This window comes from Phalaenopsis equestris, unplaced genomic scaffold, assembly GCF_001263595.1.
Source record: "Phalaenopsis equestris unplaced genomic scaffold, ASM126359v1 Scaffold203097, whole genome shotgun sequence".
Classification (NCBI taxonomy): Eukaryota; Viridiplantae; Streptophyta; class Magnoliopsida; order Asparagales; family Orchidaceae; genus Phalaenopsis; species Phalaenopsis equestris.
The window spans coordinates 162,404-176,557 of NW_018222745.1; the positions used below are offsets into that span (position 1 = coordinate 162,404).

At 33.0% G+C, this 14,154-nt stretch overlaps 1 protein-coding gene across 7 annotated transcripts in view; it reads left to right on the forward strand.

Moving 5' to 3' along the window:
* The window catches only part of LOC110036148 (protein ALWAYS EARLY 2-like), a 119,404-nt gene that overhangs the window by 83,872 nt on the left and 21,378 nt on the right, over window positions 1-14,154 (forward strand). For all 7 annotated transcript variants that reach the window (XM_020740522.1, XM_020740521.1, XM_020740520.1 and 4 more), the window contains 3 exons: window positions 11,502-11,822; window positions 11,902-12,080; window positions 12,154-12,436. In XM_020740522.1, coding sequence (XP_020596181.1) covers window positions 11,502-11,822; window positions 11,902-12,080; window positions 12,154-12,436 — 783 coding nt within the window. The remainder of the gene's footprint in view (window positions 1-11,501; window positions 11,823-11,901; window positions 12,081-12,153; window positions 12,437-14,154) is intronic.

Below are 14,154 nucleotides of genomic sequence, written 5' to 3' on the forward strand. Positions count from 1 at the left end.
TATATATATATATATATATATATGTATGTATATTTATAACATTTGCTTGTCTTTCAATTCACCATACACATATTTTTCTTGCAAAGGTCTTATCCGCAGTACATTCATACTGAATCATTTATATACTGCATTACCCTCTGCATCTAGGACTTGCTGTGAACTCAAAACCGTCAAAAGTAATAAATTACATTTTTACAATTTTACACATGGTGGAAGGGCCATAATGTTTATACATTCATTTACTAGTGGGATTTTGTAACATTTGGTGCCGTACTTTTTTTAACTGACTAAATTTGGTTCAAGGATAAATTTAGAATTTTCATCTGTTGCTCGGATTGTTGAATAGCTAGCACAATGCCAATATAGCTAAGTTGATTCTCAATTTTGAGTGAGAGAAACTTGAGCTGTCATGTGCTCATTAATGAAGCTTGCATTGTTATCATTTTATGGATGCCAGTCAATGGAGGAAAGGAGGAAGGTAGATCCAATCAGAGGTATAGTTTGCTGTGTTTCCTTAGATATGCTGTTTGTGGTCGGCTTGTTCCCATTACTGGTCAATTCGCATGTTCATTTCTAAAAACGAATTTTAACGCAGGCTTCCTTTTCTTCATAGCTTGCTTTGTGTTAACTATTTGTGATATTTTATAAATTCTCAATCCACACATACCCTTATTCAGCTCTACACAAAGTTTTTAGTCTTTCTGGAATTTTTTTTAATGGAATTTCTAACCATATTACTTTTGTATTTTCCTTTTCCTTTGTACTTTGTTGCCTCATTTCATTTATAATGCGATACATCTCAATGATCATGCATGACAGTGCAACGTGCTAAAGCTCAATAGTTCATTGGCCAATTAAAATGAGTAAAATTAGGCCACACAATATGCCTGAATTGAACCTTTTTTCATTCTTTTTTAAGCTCTTTTTTTTTGACTAATTTGATGTTTTTTTTATTTGATTTATTTTATTTGTTTGCATTACTCTCTTTTGTATAATATTTAGTTCGAATTTAATTTTATAATAGGATTGGATTTGAATTTAATATATTTGGTGCTGTTTCTCTACTAACCCTTTTTTATAATTGATGATTGATTTATTAGATTTTGATGAATGTAAATTATTTGGGGAAAAAATGTCAGAATGTCTTGACAATTCTGATTAGGAACTTTTAAAATAGTAGCAAGCGGTATTTTAAAGTCCATATTATGTGTTTGATTAATTGATCTCTTGTCTATAATTTATAAAAAAAAATTAAAATCATTTGTAGTTTTTTTTGGAGTTTTAATATTAAATTTTGAAGACATTTGTTTCAAAATCTGGAGATATTTGTGCCTATTTGTTTCTGATAAATTAATAAACTGAAAAATGAGGACAGTCGTGTTGTTTTGAGACGACAACAACAACAACAAAGCTTTAATCCCACTTTGTTGGGTCGGCTACATGAATCCTTTATCTCCATTGCGTCCTATTTAGTGTCATATTTTCAGTTAGTTCTAATAAATTAAGATCACTTTTTATACAATAATCCCACGTCTTCCTAGGTCTAACTCTGCATTTTTTAACATGAGTCGAATCTAAAACTTCTACTCTCTTAATCAGATCATCAAATGGTCGACGTTTAATGTAACCAAACCATCTAAGGCGACCCTTTCTAATTTTGTCGTCACTGGATATATTCATTTCGCATTTTGTCTCTTAAGTGTAAAGCCAGTCATCCACCTAATCATTCTCATTTCGGCAACACAATTTAGTATTATGCTTCTCGTTTAAAGGCCAACATTCAGTGCAATGGAGCATTGCAGGTTTCACCACCATCTTATAAAATTTTCCTTTCAGTCTACGTGGTACTTTTCTATCACACAAAAGGCCCAAAGCAACCAACTTGAAATCTACTATTAACATCCTCATCTATATCACCATCGCTTTGAACAACAGACCCGAGATATTTAAATCGTTCACACCTTTTAATAATTTTATCACCCAAAGTTACACTTTTTTTACTAGAGCTACTACTACTAAAATTACATTCCATGTATTCAATTTTAGTTCTACTCAAATGAAGGCCTTTAGACTCTAACGTAGACCTCCATAATTCAAGTTTTTTCTGGGCTTTTTCTCTCGTGTTATCCACGAGAAGGATATCATCAGCAAAAATCATACACCAAGGTACATCTTCCTATAAATTTTCGTAAGACCATCTATAACTAAATCAAAAAGTTATGGGCTTAAAGCCAATTCCTGATGTAATCCAACAGAAATAGAAAAATATTTGGTGAATCCTCCTTCAGTTCGAAGACACGTAACAACTCTAGCATACATATCTTTAATGACTTGAATATAAGTCATATCAACACCTTTCTTCTCAAGAACGCTCCAAAGGACATCTGTTGGAACATTATCATAAGCTTTTTCTAAATCAATAAAAATCAAATGTTGATCCTCCTTATTATCTCTGAAGTTCTCCATCAAACCTCTCAATAAATGTATAACTTTCATGGTAGACTTGCCCGACATAAATCCAAATTGATTATGAGAAATCTTTGTAATACATGTTAACCTATGTTCAATTATCCTCTCCCATAATTTTAAAATATGACACATCAACTTAATTCCCCTATAATTTGCACACTTGTGCATTCCCTTTACTCTTAAAAATGGGGACCAAAATACTCTTCCTCCACTCCTCTAACCTCAGGCATCTTTTAAGTTTTTAAAATAATTTTAAAGAGTTTAGTATGCCAAGAAACTCCCAATTCTCCTAAATATTTCCACACTTCAATTGGTATATCATCAGGTTCTACAAACTTTTCACCTTTGGTTTTCTTTAACGTCTCAACCTTTGATTTTATTATTATTAATGATATTAAGATTAATAAGGTCGATCGTATTTTCAGGAACTTTATTAAAAAGTTATTAAAATAACTCACCTACCGATGTTGAATATCTTTTTCTAAGAACAACACCTTTTGATTTTCATCTTTAATACAGTTTACTTGGGTTAAATCTTTACTTTTATTTTCTCTCTGTTTAGCTAGTTTATACATATATTTTTTACTTTCTTTAGTATCCAATCTATTATAAAGATCACTAAGAGCATAATTTTTAGCGTCACAGATTGTTCTTTTAGAAAGATGACTAAAAGCATAATTTTTAGCGTCACAGATTGTTCTTTTAGACTCCCTGCGAGCCATTTGATATTTTTCTCGGTTCTTTAAGATTTTACAATTAAACCAATTTTTATAACTTAACTTCTTATATTTCATTTTTTCCTGCACATTATTTTTCCACCACCAACTTTTTTTATTTATAAAAACTTTTTCTTTTGATTTTTCAAGTACATCTTTTGCTACTTGTTGTTTTGAGAAAACACAATAAATTTTAATGGCAATTACATCTAATGTGGAGGCACACGATAGTTTTGCATAAATCGTGAATGTAAATAATATTTTTAGAGACTTGACTAATGAAATGTTTTCCAATTTATACAAGTGTCCTGATGCGAAACATGACAGATCATCCTGAAACAAATTTTTAAAATAAATTGTGAGGCTAATTGAGTGCCCTTGAAATTCATGCTTTTGCAAACAAATCACTGTGTTGTACATAGTGTCTTTACTTCCCACACCATCAATTTTCATGTCAGCGCAAGGTTCATCAATCTTTCTTCTCTCTTTGATTTTTTCCAGGTCTTTGAACCTCTCTCCCATCCATGTATCTCTTATGCATCCACTTAGCATCAAATTTTTTTAACACATCAATGCATTATCAGTCCTGTCCATGACGACCTTGCACAACCATATCTAACGTTATTTGCATTTGTTAACTTTAAATCCTCTATTGTCATAAAATACACATTGAAGGCTCTTGCTCCCATCACATTTATATAGGGTCATGTGAAAATTACAAACACTCTACTTTTATATTCAATATTCGATAAAAAATTCGGTTTTATGACTTGCATTCCTTTATAAATTACTTCCCACATTGGGAGTTGATCCCATTATGGTTTAATTTTGCAAACTCTGCCTTTAGTGCAGACATGTCTTGCTTGTTGTGTTCTTTCTATTTGTGTCTTCTATATACTAACTTTCTAATCCTACAAATGTTGAACATGAGTGTTTTTGTCTCGCATTGTTCTTGAATCCCAACACATTCCACGGTTTTGTTGGTGATGTTCTTGTATCTTTCATTTCTTACATATCTAATCATTTGTAGTTTTCATTATCAATTAATCTCAATGTTGATTCATTGTCAAGTGCTTTGCTATTGGCCTACACAATCAACAATAATGTGATTAAAAACTTGTACCTATAAAAAGATAAGAGCTTTTGGTTTTTGACCATGTTTTGATAAGCTCTAGTCTTTTTGGATGTTAGGATATATCATTGGCAAGCTTTATTACTTTGCATGAGCAATTGATTAATTAATTTCACTTAAAATTAACCTAGTCATGTGCCTTCCCTGCAAGATAAGATTTACGTGCTAATGAATTGAGTATTACAAAACAAAAAATTCCTATTATTATACTATTTTCACTTTAGTGCAAGTTATTGTTTCATTGTAGTAGAAAAAAATGAATATTTGTAAGTTGTAATGTAGCTGATTAAAACTGGTTCTAGATAAGTCTATTTGGGTATAATTTAGATACATTATTTTGTTCCACTTGAACACAACATTAATACAAAGTGCAATAAATAACACACTGAAAGATATTCAAATGGTTTTCATCCCTTACTATACAATACCGAGCAAAATGAAACAAACATGGTATTGTGTTGGGTTTTTTGCCGGATCCAATTTCGTGATCAGTTCTAGAATTGTTGCTTTAGACAAGGGAGTCCCCTTTGGAGATGTTATTTTCATATTGAGAAGCAGGATTAAGGTTATTTAGTTTGCTCACTATAAATATGTTGTAACAAAACTTGCTAAACACTTCTTTTTTTGCTTGAGTTTTTTGATTAGAACTATTTTCTCTGAATCACTTTCCTGTAAAGTGCTATATTCTCTTCTTTGTGCAAGTGGTATGCTTATCGCTTGATTGGAGCAAGTGGTAGATCTTTCTTAACGTTCGTACCTTGCCGAAGTTGCTGCTGGGTGCTCCTATTTTTCTCTAGGACAACAACCATATATATTTTTTTTCAACTTCCATTTCTTGCCGATCCCATAGACTGCTTCTCTCCATCCTACAATTGTTCTCAATGCTATAGAATTGATACCTATAGATATTCTAGGAAAGCTAGAACAATATAATTTTGTATCCTAACGTTTCATCCTTACATGCTCTGTCAAAATTTAAATTTTCGGCTATCTCTAGATTAAAAAAATCATCATGGTCAAAGGTCTAGATGGGGAGTAAACCACCATGTCTCTTAGGATAAACTTATATTGGAATGTTCATGAGCTTATCATGGAGGACATGCAATGAGAAGTCCTTTACTTGCAGCATTGGCTCGCTGATTTTGATTGAAGATAACATAACGAGGTCACATAATCATAATTTAGATCACTCGGTTGGAGAAGATGATGAGAACCCTTTCCACTAAGAGGCCTAAAGTAATGATGAGTCTATGCTGTGTTGATGTTGCATTAAGTACTTGAGAAAGGAGTAAATTTGGAGTAAAGGCTGATTTATTGAATTTTGATGGCTAGATGGATTTAGATGAGTTTATTGAGTGACTCTAGATTATGGTGTGGGATTTGAGTGCTAAGATATAATATTTGATGGAAGGGTGAATCTAGCTGCAATTAAAGTAAAATGAGTGCTCTATGGTGGGTGAATTTGAAACGTCTGCATATTGTGAAGTATAAAATTATGACTTGGTCTAAGATGATAAAAGAGATCCAACATAAGTATCTATCAACGCATTATACACAAAATATTTTCTTGAGAGTCCATTATTTTAGTAGAAGGATTTATTAGTAAATAAGTACAACATTGACTTTGAATTACTTTTGTTGAAGTGTTGGTTGGTGGAGCTAGAAAAGAATCTCATAGCTTGATAAATTGAAGGATTAAGACCTTTTATTGACAAGATGATATAGTTACAACCATATTGGATCTTGTAGGATGCATAGATCTTAGCCCTAAATGTGGACCAGCAACACAATATTATTAGCTCCATTTTATCCTTCAAGTTCAATTGTGGGGTTGGGCAGTAAGGGTATACTGACCAGAGTGCAAAAAATTGCCTTATATGAGTAGAGTTTAGAACATAAAGGAACAAATATGAATTTACCAATTCTTTCGATGCCCATGCCCTTCCAATTAGAAATATTAGATGTGTCAAAAATATCGACACGTTACATATAGTTGCCCAAAGATGAGAGTGATTGCTTTCAAAGAGTAGGACATGTAGTGGAAGAAGTAGATAGTGAATACTTTGGGGATGAGTACCAGCATCCCTCAGATGATGGTGAGATTCTTATAGTTTGACTAATTCTCCATATTATCCTTAAGAAAGCTGTATTGACTTAGATACGACATCTTTCATGTTCATTTCACCATGACAAGGATTGTATGCAACCTCATTATAGTTGGAGTAGTTGAGTGGGTGTTGTATCTACCCAACTGGTGGATAAATTGGACCTTATTATTCAAAAACACTCTCGACCATAATCCCTTGGTTGAAGAAGGGAATAAGATCAATGTTAATCAGTGACGCCTAGTTGTGTTTTTCATTGATGACAGCATGTGGTGTAACATCGATTCACCGCCACTTATTGATCACGTAGTTGAAGTTATTTATTCTATTGTGTTGAAGGACTTATTTGTCGCTAATGTGAACTTTTTGGAGATATGAGCACAGAGAGGCCCTTTGAGCCGTATCGCAGATTTGATGACTATTTGTTCTTTCAAAACAAGCTATACATATCTAGGAATTTACTTAGGAAGAGCATTTTGCAAGAGTGCTATAATGGTGGGATAACAAGGTATTTTGGTAGAAACAAGACTCTTTATTTGGTGTAAAAAAATTTTTTAGCCTAGGATGACATGAGTTGGGGAGGGGTTCTATTATTATTGTAGTACAAGGTATGCCACAATCAAGACTTACGGTTAGAACACGAATCTCAATATTTTGCTTCATCTGTTAGTGGCATCTTGGGTATATATGAGCATGAATTTCATCATCAGTCTTTCACGGACCCATTAAAGTAAGGTTCTATTATTATTGTAGTAGATATCTTCTCCTAGATGACACATTTAGTACCTTACCACAAGATAATGGAGGATTCACACATTATAGTTTTATACTTCAAAGAGATAGTTCACCTTCATAGTATGTCTTGAAACATCACTTTAGATAGCTATGGGATGTTTTTGAGTCATTTATGGTATTTATGGAGTTAATTTGGTATAAAGTTTCAATTCAACTCAATAGTAGGCTTGTATCGGAGCTTAGAAAATCTCCTCAATTTTTTTGTTGTCCAACACATCAAACAATGAGTTTTGAAACTGACGTGGACAAATTGAAACAATGACAAAAATTGTTTGCACAAAAAGGTGCCAGTGGGGTGTCAACTAGCAAACTGATTGCTATGTCATAAATAATCCTTCCCCTAATAGATTTTTGGATTGATCATAAAATTCCTGATAATTAATTTGATTATTTGTTTTAGCTTACAAAACACACCTATCTCGCTTAAGTTATTAGGCTTATCCAAAATTATTGCCATCTTTTTTGTCTCAACAGACTTAATTTAACTGGTTCTCACCAACGACTAGTATAGACCTATCCCTCTCAAAGCACCTATTGTGGATCGTTATTGTCATGCTCTAACATGAAGGATCCTGGTTGTAGATGGATGAGTTCTCTATTATCCTATTTTTTATTTAGATTTACAGTCTGAGATGGACGAGTTCTTTAATTAGATGAATGACCTGTAGTTTCTAATTTGGCCAAAAGATGAAGTTGTATAAACTAGCTAAATAATATATGAACATTATCTTTATTATGTTTAATTATAAGCCCTTGCTGTCTCTCCTTGGAAAGAACTAAGAGGAATTTTAGGGCAAAATCAACCATAGAAGATGTCTTATGAGGCATTTTGAATTTAAGGCAATGATTATGTTTTTATCATTTTATATCTCAATCAATTTGATGAGTTTATCTATGGTTTGGGATAGCGTTATCAAAGCACAATGTTATACGCACGACTTTCTATTTGCTTCAAAGCGCAAAACACAGAGTAAAGCAACACCTTTATTAATCAAAGCTCTGATAGGTTATACAAAACTATTAATTTAGAAATACATTCATTTATAATTATAAAATTTAAAGCATGACTTAAAAGTTGATATAAAATTAAAATGAATGTGGTACAATACATATCTTGAAATAAAACCTTAAGTTTGAACCTAAAAATTAAAATTTCGAATATTTTCTAATTTTTTGCTGCAATAATTAAAAATTTAGAAAATGTAAGAAAAACCTGCGAATTACTTAAACAATACTTTGAAACGTGCTTGAGCGAAGTGACATGGTTGTCAAGTGCTTCGCTTAATTTTTTTGTAAAGCATGCTCCTAAATATATTGGTTTGGGACTTGTAAGAATAACTTAAGAGTTGAATACAAAATTCATCAATGACCTTCATGATTACATGTACTGGAAATATGAGCCTATGCTTTACTATTAGTGTTATGGAAGCCTGCCACAGGATTTTGAGCTAGATAAATATCATAAGTTTCGATCACACACTCCATCTCAGAGCAGTTTAAATAGTTGACATACCATCCCTAGTCGATCACCATCCCTGTATGGTTGAATAACTAAGGTTTGCCCTTGAAGCCTCATTTTGTACCACAACAGGAGTATTCCAGTCATACTGGTCACTGTTTTGAGAATCACTTGCTTCAAGCATCTTTGGATGGGTCATACCATCAATAAATGGCCTTAAATTAACCTTCTGATGGATTGAGGGAAATTTCTTTTTATTAAGTTAGAAGAAGCTGAGAATTTGTGTCATGATGAGCTTCCAAGTGACAAGTATGCACAGTTTTTTGCTGACAAATCTGCATAGTTATAGTAGATGCATTTTCACAACCCAACCATTTTTTGAGCATTGGAGACACTACCATATTCTTGATGTATGCAACGGCAAAGAACAAGATATGTAATTTAGTCATTGGTGGTGGGAATTTCATAATGAAATCTCTATATTAGCGTTGCTTATAGTAGGCTGATACCTAAGCCGCATTCCTACTAATTTTTATATGGCCTTAGTGAATTAGACATTTCTGCTTGTTTTTGAGCATTGTTGTTTTGTTTCTATCTAGTTGCACAGCTACAAAGTTTTGGGAAGATGTAACACCTATGAATGTTGCACGTCCTCTCTAGTCATCATTCGTTCAATTACATGAATGCTACCCACTATAGACAGAATACCCTTTTGTCTTTAACTTCCGCGGTACCTTTATTCATTTCTTGCTAAAATTATAGTCTTTGTGTGAGTTAGCCACACAAGCTTATAGTCAATATAAAGTCTACTTTTAGCTATGCTCATAAGTTGGTTAGCCAATTAATTGAGAATCGGCCTGTGCTTTGAGTTTGACTATATCTTTTATGATTTTCTTCATTTTTGCTTCTATGTCTGCCCAAACATATGAGGTGTTGGCATAGTCCTCTGTGGGGTTGGACCATACCACATTCATCTTCTCATTTGTTATTTTGTGGTTGTAAGGTCTTTTAAAAAGATATTATTAAGCTCCTGATCTGTTTTTTCATATGATATTTTTCCTCATGCTCCTTGAGTTTAGTTTTCCTAAGTTGCAGTTTGGCTAAGTCTTATATTAAACATGTGCATGACCTCAAAATTAAAGTCATTTTGTATTGTAAGATTGTTGTTTAAGGTTTGTTACATTGTACAGTAATCATATCATCGCTTCATTAAAATAATAGCTAAAAGAGGGTTACAAAGGTGGGTTGTCATCAAAAGCTGCATTCTTGCTTGGATTGTATACTTTAGGGCTAGGAGCAAGAGTATGTTCGATATATGAAGCGGGAATAGAGTACTACTCGGTGAATAGATTTGAAGAAGGGAATGTGGTGATTTTTTAGACATGTATTATGTATTATGTATTTAAACATGCAGTTAATATGGAAGCTGTCAGGCTATAGGGCAATTGTGTAAAAGAAAGAGCGTCATAGCTTATAATTCCAACTAACTAAATCATGTGTTGGGCAATCTAATGAGTTGAAAAGGTGGCACAAAGTTAAATGTTCTTTTGGGGAAACTAAAGATTGAAATGGTGGCTTATGAGAGGTTGTCATAGTGGAGGTGATTCTTTGCATGTAGGGTTGAGTGGTCTTCGAGTCATGTTGATGTTGCCATGAGTTTTCATTATATTAAAGGTTAGCTATGGTGCTGGTTTTCATGGTTAATTCAGAGCAATTTCTAATGTAAATGTCCATTGCCATTTAAGAGCATGTTCTAATAAGAGAATGCGATGTCATGAGTATGTTGTGCAGGGAGATGCTTGATGAGTGTGGCGGAGATTGTCATAGCTTTTTGTAGATGTAGCCTCTTGTTGTTTCTATAATGGCGGGTGTTGTTATGAATGCATAAAGGGTATTACGAGCATCATTGATGGGAGAAATTTCTTGAGAGGTTTTTCAATCGGAGTGGGTGAAAGCATTGTGATGTTTAGTGTTGGAACTTTATTATTTTCATTTAAATACAGGCTATATTGAGGTAAGTCATATATATTATGCATCTTTGGGCAGACTTTCTAGAATGAATTTATCCTAGGATCATATATACTCTATTTCATTGGATGTTATCAGCCCGTTCATGTACAAGTGAGATGTTGAAGGTGCCAACATGTATCAAGATAGGTATTAGGCTTCTGTCCATACAAAGAGGAATTGGGGATGTCTTCCTAATTACGTTTTGAAGAGTACTGGTACTACTTCATGTAAACTTCAAAATCAATATTACACCATGTTTATGATTTATGATATGAAATTTGCTTTTGGACCAGGTTTCATAAGAAGTTGGATACTTCTTTGTTACTTAAAAATAAAGATGATCTCATCATATAGAAATCTAATTCAAGTCTGTTTTTAGTCTTGTATTAGAACCATCAAATATGTTTCAAATATCACCAGCAACCCACGGATTTAAATCAAGCTATTTGAAAGTTCTGTGTTGAAATTGCAATTAAGTTGTGCAATTTCAAGCCATTGATTGAGAATAAATGATGCATCCAATCATGATTAAATGTTAGCACTGCATGGAAATACATTTTTTTTAATCTTAAATTTGAAGGTCATACGATGGAAAATCTAAGATATGTATAAACAGACAAACACATTAAAATGCTAATTCTCTCAGAAAGTTTACCATCATGATTTTGATTGATATAATAATGTCGAATCTATTGAAATTTTCTCATATAAAGCATATTGCATGTTTTGTATTTCTAATGAGCTGCCTTGTTTCGTGGTTTCCTATAAAACATTATTGCTCGACTTTTATTTTTTATTTTACTTGTGCCTTGTAGGCTGTTGGAGATGGAAAGAGGTCTTCAGCCAAAGTTAAACGAGCTTCTCAAATTTTGATGCAACAAAAACTAGGAAAATCTACTAAATCACAGGAGTGTCATTTTAATGCCAGTGATTTGGGAAGAGTAGTTGTAGATCCAAATGAGACAGCTGTAGCCGATTCTTCACAAAATGAAGTAATTTTCTCTACAAAAAGTAGGAACCGTCGTAAGATGGATTTGAAGAAAGCATTGGCAGTAAAGGATCCAAAATCTAGTGAAACTGGTGTAGAGGAACATATGAATAGATACCCATTCAGCAACAGAACATATGATCTAAAGGTCTTTTATTTGATCCACTTCTTTATGATGAAGTTCTCCTTATAAGCTCTTCTTATATCTAATATGATAATAAATGCAGGAAACACTTTCTCACTGCTTATCCTCTCAACTATTACGTAGATGGTGTAAGTTTGAGTGGTTCTACAGTGCTATTGATTACCCATGGTTTGCCAAAAGTGAGTTTGTTGAGTACTTGAATCATGTCAGACTGGGTCACATACCTAGGCTTACACGAGTTGAGTGGGGGGTTATAAGAAGGTATCCTTTTTTTTTTGGCTTGTGTTTTAGTGATGCTTTGTGGCAGCCCAATGATAATGTATCTATACCACAGTTCTCTTGGCAAGCCACGCCGATTATCCAGCCTGTTCTTGCAGCAGGAGCGGGAGAAGTTAGAAGAATATCGGGAATCAGTTAGGTTTCATTATGCTGATCTCCGTGCTGGTGTAAGGGAAGGATTACCAACTGATTTGGCTCGCCCTCTCTCAGTCGGACAGCGAGTTATTGCCTGCCACCCAAGAATGAGAGAAGTTCATGATGGGAGTGTCTTAACTGTGGATCGTAACCGCTGCAGGGTTCAATTCGATAGGCCTGAACTGGGGGTAGAATTTGTAATGGTGAGAACATATTTTTCTTTTAATATATATTTTTCTCATTTAAGTCTTCATATTTGATAAAATTTCTTTGGAAAATGCCATTTTTAATATTAGCTTTTTGAGTCTTTTTTCTTCCAACACTTCTAATTCAGTGCACTATTAATTTGATGTGTTAAGCCACTCCAATGAAAGTATGCCAATTAAACACTGAAATCTTTTTTTAATGGCTTTGGTGCACATTCAACCATTGAAAGGTTACCTTTTCCAATTCAAACTTATTATTTAAGCTCAAGGGGTCCACCTTGCCTATAGGGTAGGTTTGTAGGCCCCATTTACCTCGATGAAACAAAGCTAGAGTTGACAAAACTTGTATACCACAACTTTAAAGTATTACAAGAATAATTCACATGCCCTCTATTTTATAATTTAGGGCCATAAGGCCTACTTTTTACGTTCAATCCTCTCATTAAGGACTAGAGCCGACAAAACATATCCACACAATAAATTCAAAGAAATCATGACTAAATAATGCATGAATAAATAATGATTTATATGCTCTAGAGCCGACAAAATATACCACAACATAGACAAGGGGCATTGTCTGTTCTCTTAGTCATATAAGTATAATTGTGCATTGAGATTCAAACCTTTCATAACAAATCTTACTAATTTTTTATTTAACATTTGCATAAAGATTTCAAATCTTTTTGCAAAGAAAATTCACTTTTAAAATGCAAGTCCCAGGGTCATCTCACCTATCTACCATGCTATAAGCTCTTACTTTTAGGCCCAATTTTTGTCCGAAAGCAACTATAGTGGGGAAGGTTTAAAACAAAAGAGTTTAATTAAGAAGCCTTATGAGAAGTATGGCTATTATGCATTACATTTAGAGGGGTTCAATATTGAAATCATGCTCTCAAGCATAATGAAAAATATTGTATGCAAACTTTTTCCTAATGATGACCACATTGATAGAGAATATTAGCTTCATTCAGGGATTTTCTTATGGATTTTTTTATCAAACATGACCTTAAATTCGGAAGAAAGCTATAAAAATCTAAAAGAAAAAAATAACTCAAACAACAATTCAGCTTTCCAAACATAGAGTACTCAAACATTCAACTCATTCATCTGCCACTCCAAACCTAGAGTACTCCTTTTATATCTATATATATTATATTTTATTTATATCTCCATGTCTTTTGTAGATTTGCAGTTATGAAAATAAATTCAATAATTAACTTATATGATTCAAAAGAGAGTGCATGATCTTTATATATAAAACAAAGAAAGCAAAACACAATGAATTATTTATGGGTTGTTATGCTATGCTAAAAAAAAAATAAAGGGTTCTTCAGTTTATTGCAGTCTTCTTATTTTCTTCTTATTTGTCTAAGCATGATAAAGGAGAATGCTCTTATTTTTAATCAATTATTACTTGCTTGAATAATAGAGGGACGTCACTTTGGAATCTAATAGTGATGCTGTTAGTCTAACTTGATAATTTTTTTTTATTTTAAGATTTGTGAATATTGATGATGATCTTCAATCTTGATGTAATGCTTTTATTTGTGATATATACAGTGGTTTGTTACCTGTTTTGTGCTGCATCATTCTTTCTAAGAGGAGAATCACTAATTCTTCTCCCTCCCGATGAGATTTTGATTTTATCACTTTCTATTATAAGATAAAATCTATCATTTTCTTTCACATTATTTGCATGATTATTTTATCATTTT